Source organism: Tenebrio molitor, chromosome 9, assembly GCF_963966145.1.
Source record: "Tenebrio molitor chromosome 9, icTenMoli1.1, whole genome shotgun sequence".
NCBI classification, from domain to species: Eukaryota; Metazoa; Arthropoda; class Insecta; order Coleoptera; family Tenebrionidae; genus Tenebrio; species Tenebrio molitor.
The window spans coordinates 6,049,535-6,070,453 of record NC_091054.1 but is presented as its reverse complement, the minus strand read 5'-3'; the positions used below and the strand labels follow the sequence as shown (position 1 = coordinate 6,070,453).

Sequence of the window (20,919 nt, the reverse complement as noted above, 5' to 3'; positions counted from 1 at the left end):
TATTTATTTTTTTTTGTTCGACACTGTCAGAATTTGAGAATTTTCTCCTATGTGAACGGATTTTGATAAATGTCACAACTTGTCAAAATGAAACGTCAAGCTAATTTTAAAGGTTTTAAGCGATTTGGAGCCTTTAAGGGGCTCGTCGAACAAAAAAACGTTGTATTCAACTCGTTCGTGTGTAAATTGGACCTTTTTTGGCACTCGTGGGCCTTTAAAACGCTCGTTTCACTCGCGTTTTAAAATGGCTCACGCGTGCCAAAAAAGGCCCAATTTACACACAAACTCGTCAAATAAACTACTATTAATAAACAAAAGTTCGACTCGTAAATTATGATATTTCAAAATACATAATTGTAACATCGTTTACGCGATGATGTTACAAATGCAATTTTGCGATTAGTCACAACCCGTGGAGTAAATGAGTCATGACTCACGGTCGTGGATAATTAACATTACCTAATAGTATGTATGTGCATTTTTTTATTATTTACAAGGAGCAGAAAAAAAGCATTTTAATCAAAAAATGTTTTTTGAAAATAACGCAAAGGAAACAAATCAGAGTTCGTAAGGTATTAAAAAATTAATCAAGATTTTGTTTTTAGTATTTTAATCTTCAAGGACGATGATAATGATTCGTTTCCGCACTTGTAGGTTCAATTCATCATAAGTTTTTTCGATGGGTGACAAATCCGGAGAATGTAGTGGTTACACCATCAGTTTACGATTTTTCTGATTTTTTTTGGCTCTTCAAATAACAGGGTGGAACTGTCTTAGGTTTTGAAACAGAAATCCTTCTCTAATACATAGCATCCCTGAAGGATCCTTAGACCTATACAGAAGGACTCCTTTCTTTATTTATTTAATTATGTATATGTTTTTGCTTTTTATTGTTCTTTTCCCCTTCCTTCGTCTTTTCATGTATTTTTTGCTAATAGTGCATCATACTGTTAATTGCAATTGTATTTTTTAATTGCCATGTCTGTATTATTGTAGCTGTTGTTTCCATCTTCGTTTTTCACTTTTCCTGCAATGTCATTTTTATATTTTTAATAGTTGCTCTCCGTCCTCTCCGAATTCAATTAATGTTTGTTGTGTTTTATCTCTTTTACTCCTTTGTTCTTTCTCTTTGTGCATTACTCCATCCCAAGCTATTTTATTAATTTTTCACTTTGTTCTCTGCAATTCATGCGTAAATGCCTTTGTCATCTTTGTACAATATCTTTTCATAACCAACAAAATCCATTATTTTGAATAAAAAGCAAATCAAGTTTCATAATTAATCGAACGGTGCATTTGCCAGGGTCAGTTATGTCCAAATTAAAATGTTCCAATCGTGTTCTGACTGTTAAAACGCTATGAATTTTGATGCTTTTCTCGACTATTTTATCTGACGCATAATTTATTACAATCGGATTTCAATTAGACGAGTTACAACCTCGGGCGTTCTTCGATAAATATTTACAAATCTAAGTGACATCGTTTATTGATCGCGAAGCGAATTATTTAATAAATAATCAAAAATAATAGTGAAGTTGTTTCTTTCGAGGGAATTGGATAATAGAAGTCTGTTCCAATAACAGTTCCCCTTTCATTATTCAGTATTTTATTTTTATTGACTTAATTCGGAAACAGTCGTTAAATCTAAACTTTTTCCAATCAGAAAGTTTTCCACGAATGAATGAAAAGTAAATGGTTCGATATTTTTTAAAAGTTGATCAAACGGCGGATCGATTTTCAATTAGGAACAATCGAGTGTCGACTTAAGTGATTTTAAATTCTGACTTTACGAGGGGGGGATCGGAAAAATTCGAGCGGACGAGACAAATACTCGGTGACCATCTCCGGCGAGGGCGTACCCCGGATATTTACAACTGGTTTTCGCACGTGCGTGCAAACTTTCCGCCGATCCGATTACGAAGAGTGTAGAGTTAAAGCTTAACGTTCGAAAAATCTAAAGTTCACTATAAATTCGTACCTGTCCAAGTGGAAGGCGGCAATCTCCGCGTTGTGGCGTTCGTAGTCCGTGAAGTAGAAGTGATTGGGAAGGGTCTGCTGCTCCCTCGGGAACCTGCAACAAAAACACACACACACAGTGAGAAACGTGTCACGTTTAGGAGGCGCGTGCAGCTCCAGGAAGCCACAAGTGAATAAACAACCGCTCTTTCGTGATAGACCACCAAGATTTGCCTGATTACGTTTGCCTCTAACAAAAAGAATAAGGTGAATTGTGTTAGGGTGGAACGGCGGGAATACCGAAATGCCGATAAAGGCACTAGAGAGCTGCGCTGGTTTTTAATTAAATCGTCGCTTTGGCGCTCTCGTTCGGGGAATGAGGGCCGATTATGGCGAAGAGGGTGACCCGGACCATCCACCGAAAGTCGTGCTTATGTACGTTTCTCTTTTAACTCGACAAATTTATGACTCGGTGATACTTTCAAACTCGTGATGGGTATTATGAGTTGAAACTGAAGCTACACATCAAGATGTCGGTTGCATTCCCGGAGTCTACCGACAACATCTAACAACTTGTCACAAGTTAAAAGCACGTTCCTGGCATAATCAATAAACTAAAACTATTTCGAAATGTTCAGGTGAAAGACGATTGACTTGTCTGAAATTAATTCCGTATCTGGCTTCTGTTTCAGAATGGTTCTTTTGCGTCAGACCAAATCTTGATCTTTGAAGATGTCAGACGCTAAACGTGCAGAGTGTCACGAGCACACCGGAATTTCTCTGGTCTATTATGTTCATGTTGATTGTTTACGAAACTGAGGATCTTGTACCTTAAAATTTTCGCGAAAGAGTTGTGGCATCAAGTTAGAGCAATTCGAGCTCTTTCACAGTTGCACAGTTTGCAAATTTCTTCTGAAAATATCCTATAGACTACCATCAACTTGCCATGAAGTAAAAAATACAGGGGCATTATAAATGATTGTCCCATCGCAGTAGGCGTTGGCGACGTAGTTGAAAGTGCCGCAAGCCCCATAACATGAGTGAGACCAAAGTGGCGCTCCTGGCGGTAGTGGAAATCTGTCTTACGTTGCGAGGCTGACGGCACATCCAACTATTTGTGTGGGTTTTCAATGCCAACTACGATGGGACAATAATTTATACAATAAAAAGTGCAAACGCTTAAAATAACTGCCACGTAGAATCAACCAAACGTTTCGTAAAAAATAATCGCAATAGATGATATAACTTTAACAAGCAGACCGAATTTTTTTTGGCATCTTGTAGATTTAGGGGTTGATGAAATCAACCCTGCACAATTTTTTACCCCTCCACGTACTTACAATTTCGAAATTAATTATGAACAAAGATACTACCCAAACGGTCATGATGCAACTTACTGGTTAGAATTGATGATAATATTTTAAATGTCAACCCTTCTAGAGTATTGTAATGACGCAGCAAAAAAAACAAAAAGCACTAAAAGCTTTGTTGTTGCAATAATTTCAAGCATATATAAGTTGTGAAGACAATACATGCAGTAGTAACAGTTCCTTTAAACACAAAAGATGTGGGAAGTGTGCTTTTTACTTGTGTATCTAGTTACGTTGTCTACAGCGTGTCAAAATTTTACCTTTGAATATAGTGTCTTTATTGATGGAAATCCTCGACAAGTAACTACGGCTAAAAATGCAACTCTCGTAACAGCGTCGGAGACTAAAAGCCGGATTATCATCAAAAATCAATACATCACAAAACTGTGCAACTCAATGTTTAATTTATCACAAAAAATCGACAAAATTTCCATAAATAATTGCGAGGTTGCCGCCATCGAAAAAGATTTTCTTCGGGATGAAGAGCTTGACGAAATCGAAATTGTGCACAACAAGATGTTGGTAATACGAAAGCACACTTTCAGGCATGTTAATGTAATAACCATTACACTAAGCGAGAACGGAATAAAGACCCTCGAAGATGAAGCTTTCTTTGACTTGGCGAACTTGTGCAGCATCGATTTGAGCTGCAATTTTTTGGCTTTTTTGAACTCAAACGCGTTCGCGCTGTTACCAAAAATGTGTTATTTGGGTTTGAGAGACAACGGAATTAAAAAACTAGACGCACAGAATTTTAGATTTTTCTCCGAAGAAGAAGCAAACATTCGATTATCTTTTAACGAAATTACGGATATAGATAAAGTCGTGTTTGATGGTTTAGTATCTCGAAATATATCTTTAGACCTAAAAAACAATAAACTGAAAGCTTTACCGGCTGGAGTCTTTGATAATCACAATTTTTCTGATATTAATTTGTGGGGGAACGAAATTACTGACATTTCAGCTGACTTCTGCAGTCAAAACTGTAACATAAGAGCACTGAATTTGAATGTCAAAAGTTTGACCAGAAAATCACTCATGAATTTTAAAAAATGGGCCAACAATTCTACGAAAAGCTACATTCTCAGTGCATCGTCTCGATTTTTTGTCTACTTTGTGGCTCTAATCAAAGTGATCGTTGTGTTCCTCTGATTCAGATATTTTGTGTAATAAATAGTTACTTTGTAATTTACCACTAGTGACTAGTCACTGTTCACTAACATCAATTTCACAATTTTAGATGTGAACACTGAATTCTCTACTTACAGTATGTCACAATGTGTAATTAATTTATTTTCAATAAAACACCATTGACATTTTTTCTAGTTTTGTTTTAAATACAAATTTTACAGAAATAAATTCACATTTTAATTCTTGATTCCTCATTAAAAAAAATCTAATTCTGAACTCATTAAACGTTCACTAATGGACTTCACGTGACTAGTGGTTTTGTAATTTCTCGCATTAAAAGCTCAGACGAGTCCTCGAATCGAAAACGACTTTGTTAATGCGTCTTCCTCAAAAAAAAAAATCCAGAAAAAATGTCCTCGACTCCCTTAGGTAATTTAAAATGTGATTTTTATACGCGAGGTGGGAGAGAGCGGCATTATGTTTTTGTGATGACGGTGGTGGAGGAATATGACGTGCGCCACTGGATGAGCCGAGATAACGAATCGGGCCAGGGCGTACGTGTTCAGTTTGCGAAAGCGGTAATTTCCATATCGCACCTTGTCTTCTAATGTCCTCGCCAAAATATAGACTTGACTCCTAACACAGATAAAGAATGGCCTGATGGCCTCACGTTGCCGTTGACTTTTTTATTTTAATTTACGGGTCTGGGACTGTCGGGCTCGAAAACGAAAAAAAAACAGAAACACCACCACCGAACAAAAAAATAACCGAAGGTAAGTTATTATCGGGGCTTAAGTTCTTGTTCTTGGTGTTTTCGTTGGGTATTCACGGCGGCATTGTGTCCGGAAGCGGAGACTCGGATAAAAAATTGTATCAGTTTGTCTCTACGTGACGATAATTCTGTAAGGATATCACTTCGGAGCGTCCTTGCCGGTATAAATGCGAGAATCCAATTTAATAAACCGTTTTCGATTAGGGTCCTTCGTTTCCAGGATACGTCATCCGAGACTATTAAAAAGTCGACCTCGGCTTATCCGCCGCAGAAAAATATGGGGCGAGAGGCTCCCTTCAACGTTTTAATCCCCCAAAATGTAATCCCACCACCTCCAGTTACATCTCTGTTGGGTCTCCGTTAGAAATTGCGTGTTATAAATAATGAACGTCTTAACAAATTATGAAAGGCACAATTTGTATTTACGTATGTATCGCTTGAGCACTTACAAATAAAAAACTACAAAGTGTATTTTGACGGGATTTTCACTAACAGCAAGAGCGTTTCTTCGACTCCAGTTTTAGCAAAAACCATTACACCACTTTGCAAAGGGGGCCGAATAGTAACGAAAACAGCGAAGCAATTTGGAGAATTTCGGACCGATCGCTTAGCAACAAAGGGTTTACAAGGCACTCTAAAATAAAGTTTTTGTACGTTGTGTTTTCATTCGGTACAGTTGCTTTTTACATAAAAAATAATGTCATAGTTACACGTGATCTAATTAAGTTTTTGATACATATTTAACAAACTTCGATAGCGTTGGATTTTCTATTAGATTTTCTCCCAAACACAACTTAAACCACAATTCATATGTGTAGTGTTTTTTTTTCATTACTATATTATACAGGGTGTCTTAAAATTATCGTATTCCGAGTTCGGGGCTTAGTAGGAGACATCCTGTTGACCAAGGAAAAATGTTAAAAAAAATTGCTGTCACTTTGAAAAAAATATCAAAGTTGACAATATTTGTTCAAAAGTACTTGATTAATATTCTAGCTATGTTGTACTTCCCTTTTGACCAAAAATTGGAAAAATAAAACTTTTATTTTTTCAGATAAAGCTGTTTTTTCAAGAAATGTCTTTTCATTTATATTTTAATATTTTATATCCTCACCATACATTTCAAAATGAATGTCAACCATTTATATTTTTTTATTTGAAGAAAACATGATGAAATGTTTTTTATTTTATTTTTTCGAGATTCCTGAGATTTTTCCCTACAAGACCCCCGACTTGGAATACGTTAATTTTGCGACACCCTGTATGTTTGTTCTGTGGCCAAACGTTAAAATAATAACTTGGTCCTAGGTAAAAACTGCTTTGCGTGGTCTGTAGTAAAGTGAGGAACAATGATCATCAATTTTAACATGCGTCAGGGACCAAAGTAGTCCTTACATGAATGTATTAGAAAATAATGTATCAGGTGTTCATTTAAATTTATCCTTAATGTAGGTGTTGGAGAGTCGATTGTGAACGCACCACGGATTACAGATCACGGATCAGCTGTTTAAACCTAACCCCACTTTTTGCGTGGTTAGTGTTTTTACTGCACAGACTGACGAGTTCACAATCGACTCTTCAACGCCAACTTTGAGGATAAATTTAAATGAACACCCTGTATATGTATGTTACAAGGATACATTGATGTTACGTAGCACGTGTCACGTTTGAATCATGTAACATCGTTGGGAAATATTTCCCGGAAGGTTTTAATCGATCCCCTCATCCTTACTTTCTCATTTCTGGTTCATTCTTGTGAAGAACCATCTCGAACCGGCATCAACTTTGACAAGCGAACGTTTCGACCACGTGATCCGAGTACGGCCGCCGCCGCCGCCTTTGATCGAGGGTCCGTTTTATATGCCATGATCATCATGCAACTTTGATACCGGAATCCGTCCGAGTCGTCGTCTAAGACCGCCAGAATGGAACCCGGGGAATGTTTTACGTGTATTTTACGAGCGCCAACATAAGCGTTTATTTTTTGAACAGACACGGCCGCCGTTTTACGATTGGGCGTGCGGTTGGCACGACTGCATTGTTACCTGACAAATTGGTACGGATTTTACAACTGCCGACACTTTGGGGGTTCCCACAGAACGCGGGGGCCCGTTCCGTCCTTTAATCCGGCCGCAATTTTAATTAATTCCCATCGCTGTTCGTTTGTTAATTACGAGCCTCGATGCCCGTGCCACACTCCTTTTTTCCCTCTTCTCGTCCTCGTTTTCCACCCCGCGCGCGACTTAATTCGACTGTCAACAAAAATTTTATTCCATTTAAACTTTTTCTTTAACCGCTTAGTAATTTATGAGCGATCGTTTTGTTTGCTTTTTTTTCGTCTCCTCCGCATTCGGACCCACCAATTATAATAAAAGTTAAATCCTTGATTTATGTATCGGCGAACTTATTTCATTTCTATATTGTATCAGGACTGACGTTTGATAAAGTGGTTTCCCTCAAAATCTAATCTAAAATTTATTAATCCAATACCGGTTATTGGTTTATCACATGTTACATGGTAATTTTTTTACCCTCCTTTCATTATTGCTTATGTTTACAACTCACTAAAAGCCGAATTGGTTATTATCATTCGTAATAATCCGCTCGTTCATTATTCGGTGGGCACGCAATGAGCTTATTACTGAAAGCTTTCAAATTTCGTTGGTCTCCCTCGCATATTTGCATCGTTGCAACATGTCCATTTACGCGATTCACATTTACCGGATTTTTAATCTCTGTTGTGTCGAGATCCAATCCGATGGCGTTGCGTATCGAACACCCCGAATTGCATCCACCGTGCAGAATCATAATCCGACTGAAATTTTCATCGCTTCTCGTTTTTCCATTTTTACGACGAACACAAAAATAAAATGATACCGAACAACGTCTGAAAAACGTATAACTGATAACCGTCGTATCCCTGCACTTTTATCGCAAATTTCGTTTTATTCTGGCAGAATTGGAGCAAGGAAATTCCCGAGAGCTCTTCCCGTACAAGAGACGAGAGCATAAAGACGTGACTGCATAGCCATTATGTCGAGCGTCAGCTGTGAAGATTAAAAAAGACACAAGTGCGACTACATCGTCGACTCCTCGACATCTACAGAACTTACAAATCCATACACCTCGATTCCTTATTACCGCCATTAATATCCCCAAGACCTGCAATTGCGTCGCATTTACATTCGTTTCTCTTGTCCGTACCAGCCGTAAGCAACTTCCGCCTATACCTCACAACTCCATCGAATCACGCCAACCAGAATTGTTTTGATAAAATTATTCGACGCCGGAGGGTGCTTTTAAAAAAAATTACTCGCACAGATGTTTTTAATTCGGCGAGAGACGAATTTAAATGATCGCATTTGCGTCCTAATAAAGGATTAACTCGGTCGCAACGTCGACACGTGTTTCCGCAATTTTTGACCTTATTGTTTTCGTTTGGGACGCGTTGCAGCTTTTAAAAAGGCTCACTAATTGAATTATTTATTTTATTCGGAAATATATGCGTTTCGGGAGGTGAGTGTCAACTTTGCACCCTTTTGGGGGATGTCCGGTTGAGCAAGTTAACACTTTCCGGTTGGCGTTTCTGCTTTCTCCGCGATTATCATTAAAGGGATTATGCTACTTAAGCGTGGTGGGGTTTTGCGTATCCTGTTAACCCAGTTCCTGATCCTTCTCGGCAGTTTTTTCACACATTAAACGCACCAAAAACTGTCACAGCAAACCGATAAATCTAGAGCGTTTTTCGTCAACCGTCTATGCACTACTGCGCCGCGGGTTGCATACGCTATGCGCCTTACTTTATCACCCATTTCTTTGAAACCTAAAAAGATACTGTTTGTATTTTTATTTTTTAATTATTCGTTTAAATCTATTGTTGTGCGGGGCTCAGGTGCTTCTTTTTCTGTTCGCTCTTTCAATAGTTCCCTTGATGGGAAGCTAATTCGGTAGAACTTAATCGAGCTCGGGACCCGACGACGCTACAAAGCTGCTGAAAGTCCTTTGAAAATAAATTATTTTCGCGGCAACTAATCTTCCTCGACAATAAATTAAATGTAATAAGCAAACGGCGCGAATCCTTGCGAGGTCCCTAATATCCTTTGAGTCGGTTATTGCGGCATAATGATTAAAGCAACGTTACATTCTTTTGTCGTTAAGAAAACCTGCGTCATCCCGATGTGACACAGATTAAACACGTTACCTCGACGAGAAAAACTTCCACAATGCCACCCTCGACACACGACCACAGTAATTACAGGCCGAGTCGAATAGATAAAAAGTTTTATCGCTCATGTAAATATGGAGGAGGAGGTGGAAGTGGAGGAGGAGGAGGAGAGAATTCCGACGACAAACATGCCCTGTTTACGAGAAGCGTTGACAGTGCGTTAATCCGGAGGTATCGACAGCTTACCCCCGGAGTGACCGCAAATCGCGTCGGACGGAATCAAAACAACCGATGTCCAGTCCAATTATTCCGGACTCGAGAGACTCCGGGAAAAAGCTCTTAATCAAACATGATAACTTAATAAACCGAATTGAAAATAACAACCTTACGGGGCCGGGGCCAATTAATATAGGCGTCAATTTTTTTCGGTGATAAACGATGTCTCTCCCCCAGGCGTCGCTGTCGCGGCACGAACCGTGTTTGCGAATTTTCAGAGTGGGAGAAAGGGGGCGCTTAAAAAAATTACCGATGCCAGATTAGACCACTACTCCGTCATAAATCATAAACCCGGCGTACAAGAACTGCCAAAATTCAGTTAGCACTTGGTGCGGCATCGAACGAAAGAAGGACGCTGGGGTTCGGGCAAAAAGTGGACTCACCTCATCGGTTTGAATAATGCCTGGAGGTGGTTGGGGTAATCTATCACCAGTTTCAGCTGTGTGCCGCCGCTTTTCTGGGCTGCAACAAAAAAATATACACATACATGAGAACAAAAAATGACGGACGCTTCGGCTCGCGTTATAGTTAAGTAATTATTGTTTCATTAACTTTTTGCGAGTTTGCCGAGGCGTTTATGCAGGAAAGTCCGGAATGATCCGGTTTTTCCCGCGTCTCATGAAACTTTCTCGAACACTTTTAAATGGCGAATTGCTGGTGTAATTACATTTTCAATTTGCGCCGCGATGAATTTTTATTAGAACGAATGTTAACAGAGAAAATTATTCATAGAATGTTGCTATTGCAATTCTCGCATTCTAATGACGAGGAGCGTTTTCTTCGTTTTGATGTGTTTATTTGTGAACCGGACGGTGCGGGCGTTTTATCGTCTCTGGAGTCTGCAGTCCTTTCGTGTTGCAAGCTTTTGAATGCACCATGTCATCTACTTGATGGCTTTGTGTCTACATGAAAGCTTTCAGGTAACAATGTATACGTTGAGTAAATTAAAAAATACAGAAAGGCTTTATCCAGAACAATGTACTAGTGGATGTTACTTGAACAATGTGTTTCCTAATTTTTATAGAATAACCAGCTTTAAATGTATAGCTTGCAGACAGACATCAGAATAAACTCTGAAAGTTAATTTTTCAAACAAGGTTTTTTTCACCGCTGAAATTCAAACCATAGAGCACAAATAGGTAAAAACGAATGAGAACGTCAAAGTTATGAACAACCTTATCTGTACTACCACAACCGTTTTTAATTTTACGACAAAATACATCACAAAATTCCTATATTAAACACAAGTTTATTGCCCGAAACTGTAATTTCGTAGTAAAAATTTGCACATTTAATTATGATACATATGCAACGTTATCTTTGTCCTAATTAGGTGAATACATAAACTTAAAGCTCATTTTCTAAAAATGGACCGCAATAAAATTTTCTACGCTAATTACATGAGGACTTTTATGGGATCATTTCATCACTCGTTGAAACAAATAGTGTTTCTATAGTAAATAATCACATATTATATCCCAAGTGCAAAATTTTTTATCGGAAATTTTTTTGCTAATGAACGAAAACATGCATAAATGAGGTCAGAAGACCAATTATTATTAGCAAATAAGAGCACGAGACGAAGTCGAGGGCTTTTATTTGATAACAATTGGCCTTCTGACCGAATAATTTATGGATGTTTGAGTTCATTAGCAAAAAAATTGCCAATATTAAAATTTTGCACGAGGGGTATACGGCTGATTATTTCCGGAATAGAATGAAACCAAACGCATTATTTCCAATCCTTTTTATTCAAAATAATTAAAAAAAAAAATCAGGTACCGACATTTTTTATCAGATTATTGCACATGTGCATTTTAGAGAAATTTTATCGGGTTATTTTTTATTTTCTCTCAAATTGACAAAAATGTCACTTTTCACGCCCACTTATAGAAGAATAGAATTATTTGTAAAGGTTACAGGGTGGAACAGAAACAAAATGAGCTATTTTGAAACGAATTAAAATTTTTTAATGGTTTGTTTTTGTGGCGAATTTTTAAATTTACTTTAGAAGGAATAATGCTGAAATTCCGAAAGACTATATGACTGAAGATCAAAGGATTTATAACGAAATTCTATAGTGGCCAGCTACCCGATTCGAAACTCCTGGAACTTTGATGGATCTTAGTGATAGTGCGTCTATACTGTCGTCGAATGAAAATTGTACAGGGTCATTATTATCAATGATTGTAGTCAAAACAAGCCATTCTCATGTTATGAAAATTTTGTTACATCACTGTGAACTGTCAATTTTTGTTACTGTCAGTGTCATTTTTTTGGCGAAAAGTGCGATGATGAGAACTCTATTTCTTTCTAAATTTTGCAACCATCTTAACTCCTGTGTGTGACGGGGTGTAGTACTTATTCATCATGTTTTATATGGAGCGGCAACCAAAAATGTTACATTCAGTTTTTACGCCAACACTATTTTTAGTATTTATTGTAACAATATCAGACAAAAACAAAAAAGGTAAATGTAAACAACAATTCGATGTTGTTTCTACCAAAATGTTTCTTTTTCCTTTAATAATAATTTCCCAGTGGACTTTGAATATTGAATATTCCGCAGCACGACTCGGTAAAGTAATTGCCTAGACGGTTATCTAATGTGTAATTAATTTTCCACCTCCGTTGTTGCAGAAACCATTTCAATAGTAAGCGTAAGTAGATTTTAGTAATAAGATTTCACCAAGAACGTTGTGCAAAAACATTCTGACACAAAAAAATGTCTCAGACAGTCATTGGTCTGGTGGACAGCATGGATTCGAGAAGTGATACTGATTCGGCGTACTCTGCCCGCTCATTGGTCGGCCAACGTGAACGAATTTCGGCCGGCGTCAAGTTGGGATTAAACCCAGCATGAACGGAGACCGCTCATTGGCCGACCGAAATTCGTTCACTTTCGGTCACGCTCTAAACATGTTCGTTTCGTCCAATTCTCTCCTCTTCGTCTACAAAAAAGACTGCGGCTCCGTAAAAGCGAGCTGGACAAAAAGACGATCCTCTTCTTCGAGACCTGCATCTCGAGAGGCTCTTTCCAGAGTCGCTCCGGCATCGGTCCACAAATCAACACCGGCCCCGAAGACAGTTCGACAGAGGACAAGAGTGTAATTTTTTGGGACACTGATGTGAGTTTGCAGATTAGTTTGCCAAGTCTGTTTTCCATCAGGTGATGGAAAACAGACTTGGCATTACATTGTTTCACTATTTGATAGCGACAGGTAATAAAACGTGGGCGGATCACCGTGAAGCAAAAGTTCGCGTCCACAAAGCGTTGGGAAAAATAGCGGAAACATTTTCTAAAACTGTTCCATTGGATGATAGAAAACTGTGACCCTAAAGTTACCGAAAAACTTCGAGAACGACCAAAGATAGAATTGAGAAGAATCTTGGTGGATCTCGACAATGCAACAACTCACAGGGCCAACATGAAGCTCATCCATTATATTTAGATCTGAATCGTCAAAGTGCCGTCAAGCTGGCACACTAAATTATTAGCCATGCTGATGGGTATTTTAATTTTTTATTTGTGGCGGCAATGTAAAACAAATGAAAATCCTAAATTTTGACGAAGCTCTTTACGTAATGCCTCGTCATTTTTGTATATAAAAACTGCACACAATCCTTTTCCATATCTAATTATTAACAACTTCTTGACAGTTCAGGTCTATACTGTACTGAATAGATTCATGCAAATTAAAACAGTGTGTAACATGGAAACAATTGAATTGTTTGTATAGGCCATAGAGGGTGTCTAAATAAAAATCTGATCAAGAGTGCTTTGCCACAAAATCCGTTTATTTCCCCTATGCTGTAGCTTATGAAGTTATGAAACATCGAGCTGTCACTATTATCAAGATTAACCTAGAACTTTTAATTAAGTTTCTTAATTTTTCATTTTGTACTTTATTGTTATTAAAACAAAATGGTTTACTCAACTGAACAAAATAAATTTGACAGAATGAATCAGCGATAGTTGCAAAAGTCGCCTATAAAAATTTCATAACTGCGATTAGAATATTTTAAATAACCATTCATAAAAAAAGTCATGGCTAAACCCCTTTCACTCGATAATAAAAATCATCAGAACATTTGAATTTAACGTTCACCATCCCTTTTTTAAATGAAAAAGGCGTCTTGAATTTCTTGTAGGTACCTGATTAAGTAATTTATTGACGTACTGTACAAACACCCTATTTAGTCTGCCGACTTTAATTAACGATTCCAGGACATGCTCTCTTAATTTGTTTTGTCCACAAGTTACTCTGGTTCGGGAGTTGATTAAAGCGGCGTTTATAAAGAAGAAAATTAACAAATTTGGAGTAAGAATTTTTCACGTCATCCACTCCATTTGGAAAAAGTCAAAGTGTACGTTTGCGTAATACATAAAAGAAAAATATGTAAACTTCGTCCAGCGAGAGATTGGGAGATTTTAAATTGTATTAAACTAACCCAACACTACAAAATGCAGTAGAATACATTAATTAGAGCATAATTTCAGGCAAAAATGTTACTGCTTGAAGGATATATTTCAAATTTTACGTGCGCTAGCTACTCCTTTCTCTACGTAATATTTAGTGACTTTTACGTCAACCAATCTCTCGCTGGACAAACTATCATTGTGGTGGTAAATTCCACGTGTTCTGAGAACATCAATAATCCAAACCTTTCGGTAAGCAGTTATTGCTTTGTAATCCGATTCGCCGCCCCGCTTCGACGACACTCATCAGGAATTCGTGACATGAAGATGTGCTGTTGTTCCCTCCTGTCGCGATAATGGCTCAAAATGAAATCATTAACAAACCCGCCGACGTACAATCGATGCTTAAATTGGTAAAGTGCGATTAAAGGGATGAAAAGCTCGGGGCCCCGCAAATGATCTATAATGCAATTAACTCTGTCGACATGATAATTAGTACACAGGTGCTAAAACTCCACCCCGAAGCTCTAACTCTTCCACCCAAATCCGAAATTCAAACCGAATTCATTCGTGCAGATTTCGAAGCGCTCGAATAACTTCAACCGGGAGAGCCATTAAAAATCCTCCCCGTTCGCGCCACCAAGTCATTAATTGTAACCAACGTCAAGTTATTTTGATTCCAATATTTCTCGATTAGTTGTACAAATAATCTCGGTCGTTAAGCTCATTTTTCATTGAAACTGACGGTTTTCGCGTTTTGTTGTTTGATTGATGAGGAATAACGGACACGTTAGGTGAGAAATCAAACAGTTTTTTTTTTAAACATGAAACACTGTCGTCGTCGAACATGCACATGAGTTATGTTTTTTGTTTGACGGTTGCTGTCTGCCGAATTAAAAATTAAGGGTAGGAACCGCCCACACTTGGGCTAAAAAAGTATTCGGGCCGAGTGTGGTTCTTGTTCACGCAACATTGACAAGCGGGTTATTAATTTTGCCTTTGTTTATTGAAACGGTAGTCAGCAGCCTCGCCTCTTCACTTTTACCGTAATTGTTTTAATTGAACGTAATTGTTGCTGTTGCACTGCTGGATAATTGGTGGTCTTCTGCATGAGTTTTCCGTTTAAACGTTGTGCCTTCGGGTTTTAGAGCTACACCGGATGCTGTCCGGTCACGTTCATGTGACGTATGATAATGTTCAATAACACAGACGTGTTCAGTAATACAGATATTTACTTAGAATTCGTATCGAAAAATATGCAGTTTTATTCGGGTCCAACTCCGTTGAATTTTATTTAAAAAAATATTAAATATGAAGTTGTAAGTACAATTCGACCGTAACAAAACCAAATTTTATTTACCAAATGGCCACAGAAGAATCTCCAAAAACGCAGTCTTTCAATGAATACAGTACATAATTAAAATTTTAAGTGTCAATAATACTTTGATTATTTTTAATTATAAGGAAGAAGATAATATAATCGACAAAATATGATATTTAAGTATTCATTACCCTACTAAAATAATTTTGTTTGGCTTAATTAATTGATTAAAAGGGCTTGGGCATTCATTTCCCAAATAACTTTTTAGCAAAAGTAATGAAGTAAAGTCTAAAATGTAATAGCATAAATATTTAACATGGCGATAAAGCATAAATCATCAAATAATAAAATTCATTCGGGTAACAAAAGAATTTTTTGTGCAACTGTACGCGAAACGAGCACTTCGCGTATCTAAAATAGGCCGCCCGCGAAATATAATTTCGCGGCCGCTGCTTTTAAAGACGGCTCTTAAAAGTAAATGTCATTTTGCTATTTGATACAAATGAGTTTCTATGTAAGACTGGCGTTTAGATTTTTCCTTTTGTAATAATTACAAATTTTCGGTTGCACAAAAAATGTTGTGTGCGAAATCCTTTAACATCCTCGACATTGTCCTGCCTCGGCCGCAAGCACCCTCGGCGACAATTTTTCTCTCGTTAAAAAATTATTTCGCGGGCTTGAAATAAAAATAACTATTAATGAATAATTAAAATAATTATTAAAAAATGTTAGCATTCAACACAACAAATAATTTTGTTAACATATCAAATCAAATTTGTTTAATGGAACAACAAATATTTTGTTACTTATCGCCTTGTCGTACTGTCAAAACTAATCGTAATAAAGTAAGTAACACTTACCTCTAAAATGTGTCAGAGAATGAACTTTGTTGTTTATTTAGTTCGATTTTAAGTACATACATACTTAAATTTAAGTTAAATGATAAAAGTGTAATATTGTTGTGTTCTATCCTGACTTTGCCAACTGCAACAATATTAACATTGTCGACTAATGGTCACATCCTCTGTTCAAAAACAATATTCTTTTCAAATTATTTTTCCTCTAAAGTAAAAAATAAAGTAGGAATAATTCGTTTCTTAATTGTTAATAATTTGCCAAACAACATGTTTACCGGTGTATCTCTGACGAAAAATGAAAAAGCGAAAGAAAAATGACATAAAAAAAAGAAGAAAAACAACAGGTGGACTTCATAGCCGTAAATCAATACGTGAAGATAAAAACGTTCGTTCAAAAAAATGTGTGGTCAATTGACTTGGTGCTTATTTTTGTTTCTGTTAACGTATGGCGTAGCTTCATCAGCTGTCAAATGTTTCGTGAAACAGAAAGCGAAGAACGAAAGAGTGGCGCAGTGGACTATCATCAATACGTGTTTTAGAATCCGTTGAAAGAGTTAAGGAAATAATAGGTATAAAATGAACTGAAAACTTCAATTTGTCATTTATTGATACAGTTGGAAACGAGAAAGAAAACCGCGGTCTGCTTAACCAAATTTATTTGAACAGTCGTTAGCATCAAAAATTAAAAGTTCACTAATAATAATAACAATCAAGTCTGAATGTTGTGTCACCGGGTGTGTGGTGGGTCAGAACATAATAATAATCTTTATTGTCCAGCAGAATATGTACATACATCCAAATTACAAGGCAACATACAATTAACTACAAATTGATATTCATATCATTTTCATTACAGAACAAGCAAAATTTAAGAGAAAAAAATCAATAACAAATAAATACTTATAGTTGATCCTAATTGAACAAGTCTTCATAGAATTTCTCATCATTGATGTTGTCAGGGTGCGCCAGGGGAGCTCTTCGAATGAGCTTAGTTCTTGCAGGAGGGCACACAAAAGTAGCAACATAATAGGAAATCACTCTTGGGATATAATTAAATATGATATGTTGGTAAATCAACTAAATACATAACGCAAGAATAAATAAAGAAGATTTAAATTTTTTTTTTGCAAATATGTACATAAAGATTATTGTTCATCTCTGTAAAGCTAATTCTTATCAGGTTCGAAGATTATTGCCCTCATTAAAAAAAGCCGACACATCCATGATCATCGACCAAGTAATAACAATTCCTTGGAAAGCACGAATTACGAACCGCGAAGTCAAATCTTGAATTAACTCCGGCGACCATCCATCCAATCGCTGACCGCGCTCGACGTTGCTTAACCTCACAGATCGAATGATGATGGAGCTTTCAAAGCGGTCGGACCGTCGTATTATTGTTATTATTATTATTACTAGGCATATCATTATTTTCTCCCTAATAATGTCAACAAACAGAGGCGGCACCTCCACGCCACCTTCGTCAGTCATTACATCCTCCAACCTCAAATTACAAGTCATCAACGCATTAAACCCGAGCCAAAACGTCCCCCCTCGGTAAATATTTGAACACGGCACCGTGGTGATCGCTCATGCTAATTCGATTCGTTGTTGCGAGTCCACAATGGACTTGATTACCGGTCCCGTAAGGGCCATAATTGAAAACTCCACCGACCATTCATCAAGAGAAAACCGCGAGCCCCGGAATGTCAGGTGTGTTCACTTTTAACTAAACCGTCCGCCGACGACGACGAAAGATTAAGTTCCCCGGAATAATTATTGTCTGGTCGGGTGTGATTTTTGGCGTGAGCCGAACAGAAACCGACACCTGTTCCCCCGCACGAAATTCGATCGTTTCCAGACTACTTAGCGTTAACAAGTGGAGAAGTCGCACGGTGTTACCGAAATTCTAAAGGATAATAACACAAACACTTGGTATTTGCATTTTGTTCACTCGTGTCGGTACTTATTTGTTGTAGACGTCGACGTTTTTGATTAAGGGCTGTTGTTGGAATAGTTTCGTGGAAGCACCTGGATGTATTATGTGCGTGGGAGGCTTTGTAGTGGTGCATAAAGGGCCCCAGATTGGAGATTTTGCCAACAGCGCGGTTAAATTCATAATTAAACGGAGGAGCTGTGCGTTTCTTAACACACTACTCTTCCGATTTCATCGATCTTCTCAAAAAATGAGAACATGACCGTTCAAAAAATAAGAACATGAACGTTCAAAAAATTATCGAATCTGATCGCGCCCAAATAACAGTTGCAACACGGTGGCCGCCTGCTGCGATCTGCCTCTCCTGATAAATAGACGTGGTGTTCATTTTCCCTGTTGTTTCCCTTAGTTTATGTAAACGTAAGTTATAGGCAAACAATGCAACATCACTCAGCAAGAGGATAAACACAATTTGTTCTCTTTGAAGCTACAGCTATGGAACTGTTAAATTATGTAGATTTCCATTAAAACTTTAGTTTCTTGAATTTAATTCGTTCTCTTCGCGATGAAAAATTTAAGAATCACCTATAAAAATCGCGGCATGTTCGTTTAATGTCTGACGAACAGCCCCTTAACATCCTTTTAATTCCACTTTTACGGTGGCGGATTGCTCGTTTCACGCATCTGAATAACGAATAAAATATTTAAAGTTATGTCTCTTAAAACCCATCCGTTAATCCCGAAAATGTAAAGATTATGGCAATTACGTTTCCAGCTCGTCTTCCGATTTGACAAACCGCTCTCGACTTTACGTCCAGTTCGCTTCGAGAGCAAACAAATACGGTTTTAAGTTTGCGGTGTTGACATTGTGGTCTTAGCCACAGTTTTGTACAGTACGGAAACTCTTTCTTTCGATCTTAATTAAGTTCGAGGTTTAGAAGGGCTCCGGACGCAAAAGTTTCAAATCGAAATCAGAAAAAAAACATTAGAAAATAAATACTTCAGTTCTTGATAGTTTTTCTTCACTCACATGAGTTAGAATTTATTGCCACTACCGTATCTTCATGGATTACGGTTTGTAACAATGGAAATGTTTACACAAGACGTCACGTGATACCTGCATAATGTTGAATTTATTTTTACTTCCCGGATATGTTTACGTTATCGATTTGAAAATTGTATAAAGTCCATTATTATCGCTCGCCGGTGATCCTATACTTTGTATGAAAAATTCTTACTATTTTCATTTGGTGTGTTATCAGCGGAATACGGATATCGAATAAAATTGTTATTTATAAGACGCTTGGCTATAAGTGTTATTGTTCGCAAACAGCTTCCTGCTTCCGTTTCTGCCATACATATGGAATAAAATGTGCTCGAGTGCAATACCTTGCAGAAATATTGTTTTCAGGATGTAAATGAAGTTACTTTAAAACGTTTCCCGTGTGGTATGTGAAATTTTACTCCATCCGAGCAATTTTTAGTGCCGAACAAAAACAAATACTCTAGACATAACATTAAAATTTGTTCAAATTGTGTATCATTTGTTCTTTCTTCATCTCACCGGTTCGATATTTTACTATCGACTTGTTTTGTTTTATTGCAACACACCCGAAATAGTATATTATTAAACGAGTTTTATAAGACGCTTGATTGTGACACGCATTGGTGGGGCACGACGAATGCAGTGAGGAGTGAGTGCTCCAACAGAACGAGTGTCACAGTGCGTCTTAATATGCTATTTTTTCTACTTTGGTCACATTAATTTGATAAAAACTCAAAAATGTATTTATGAAATAATCTAGGGACTTTTGTGTGGCATGAGTTATGGTGGCATTTCTGTAAAATTTGTTTCAAATGTTTTAATTGTTAACAGGAGCTCGCTAAAGATGCCGGACGCCGGCCAGCGTGCTATTACAGCAATGCCAACGTAATACGCGTTAAAAAAAAACACAAAAAGATCCTTTGTGAACTACTTTTAGTTTCACAAAGACTCACTTATGATACCAAAGTAGAAAAAAATACTTGTCCAAAAACTCATCGCCGTTTATTTATGTTTCCCTTTAATGTCGTTTTAATTCTGCGACAGAATATACAAGAAGATCCTCTTGCAACATAAATTTAAAGTTGAAAAATGCGGTGCCGCGGCCTGCACAACTGTTGCGCCGTTAAATTATTTTGCGACACCCTATATTTAGCGGTGGCATCTTCGCGTGACGACAAAATTATGTATCCCGTCGTCTTTCAACCCCTTTGAATAATTCAAGTGAAAAGTTAACCGTCTAATAAATCTGCTCCTTCCCGGATTGAAGTGTTAAAATTTCGCGTTGAGGTTATGAAACATTCTGATGCATGGTGTGCCGCCTCCCGTCCCGACGTAATAAAAACTAATTAAATTTGACAGTGCAAACTCGGTCGAGATCAAGATTAAAATTAAATTGATCCTAAATAATAAGACGGCGGCGGCGGCGTCGGCGGCTGGCGTCTTGTTCGTCGGCCTCCCTCCTGTTGAATTCTGGCGGTTAAATGACGCAATAACATTACCCTCGACAATTTTCATTTGTGCAGAACGTTATATATACGCAATTCTATCTCGGAATTCATATGCGTGAAATAAGATCGGTGAGTGATGTCGGTGTTAGATTCGCTTGACGTTGTATAAAATTAGCGAAACGTTGACGGATGTCGCGTGGGCGGTGGCGGCGCATCGGAAAC

The 20,919-nt window shown here is 37.6% G+C and overlaps 1 protein-coding gene across 2 annotated transcripts in view; it reads right to left on the bottom strand.

The window, feature by feature from the left end:
• Positions 1–20,919, bottom strand: part of LOC138138062 (extracellular serine/threonine protein CG31145) — a 112,754-nt gene that overhangs the window by 15,133 nt on the left and 76,702 nt on the right. For both annotated transcript variants that reach the window (XM_069057791.1, XM_069057792.1), the window contains exons 5-6: positions 10,054–10,132; positions 1,979–2,071 (exon numbers count right to left, since the gene is read on the bottom strand). In XM_069057791.1, the coding sequence (XP_068913892.1) occupies positions 1,979–2,071; positions 10,054–10,132 (172 nt within the window). The remainder of the gene's footprint in view (positions 1–1,978; positions 2,072–10,053; positions 10,133–20,919) is intronic.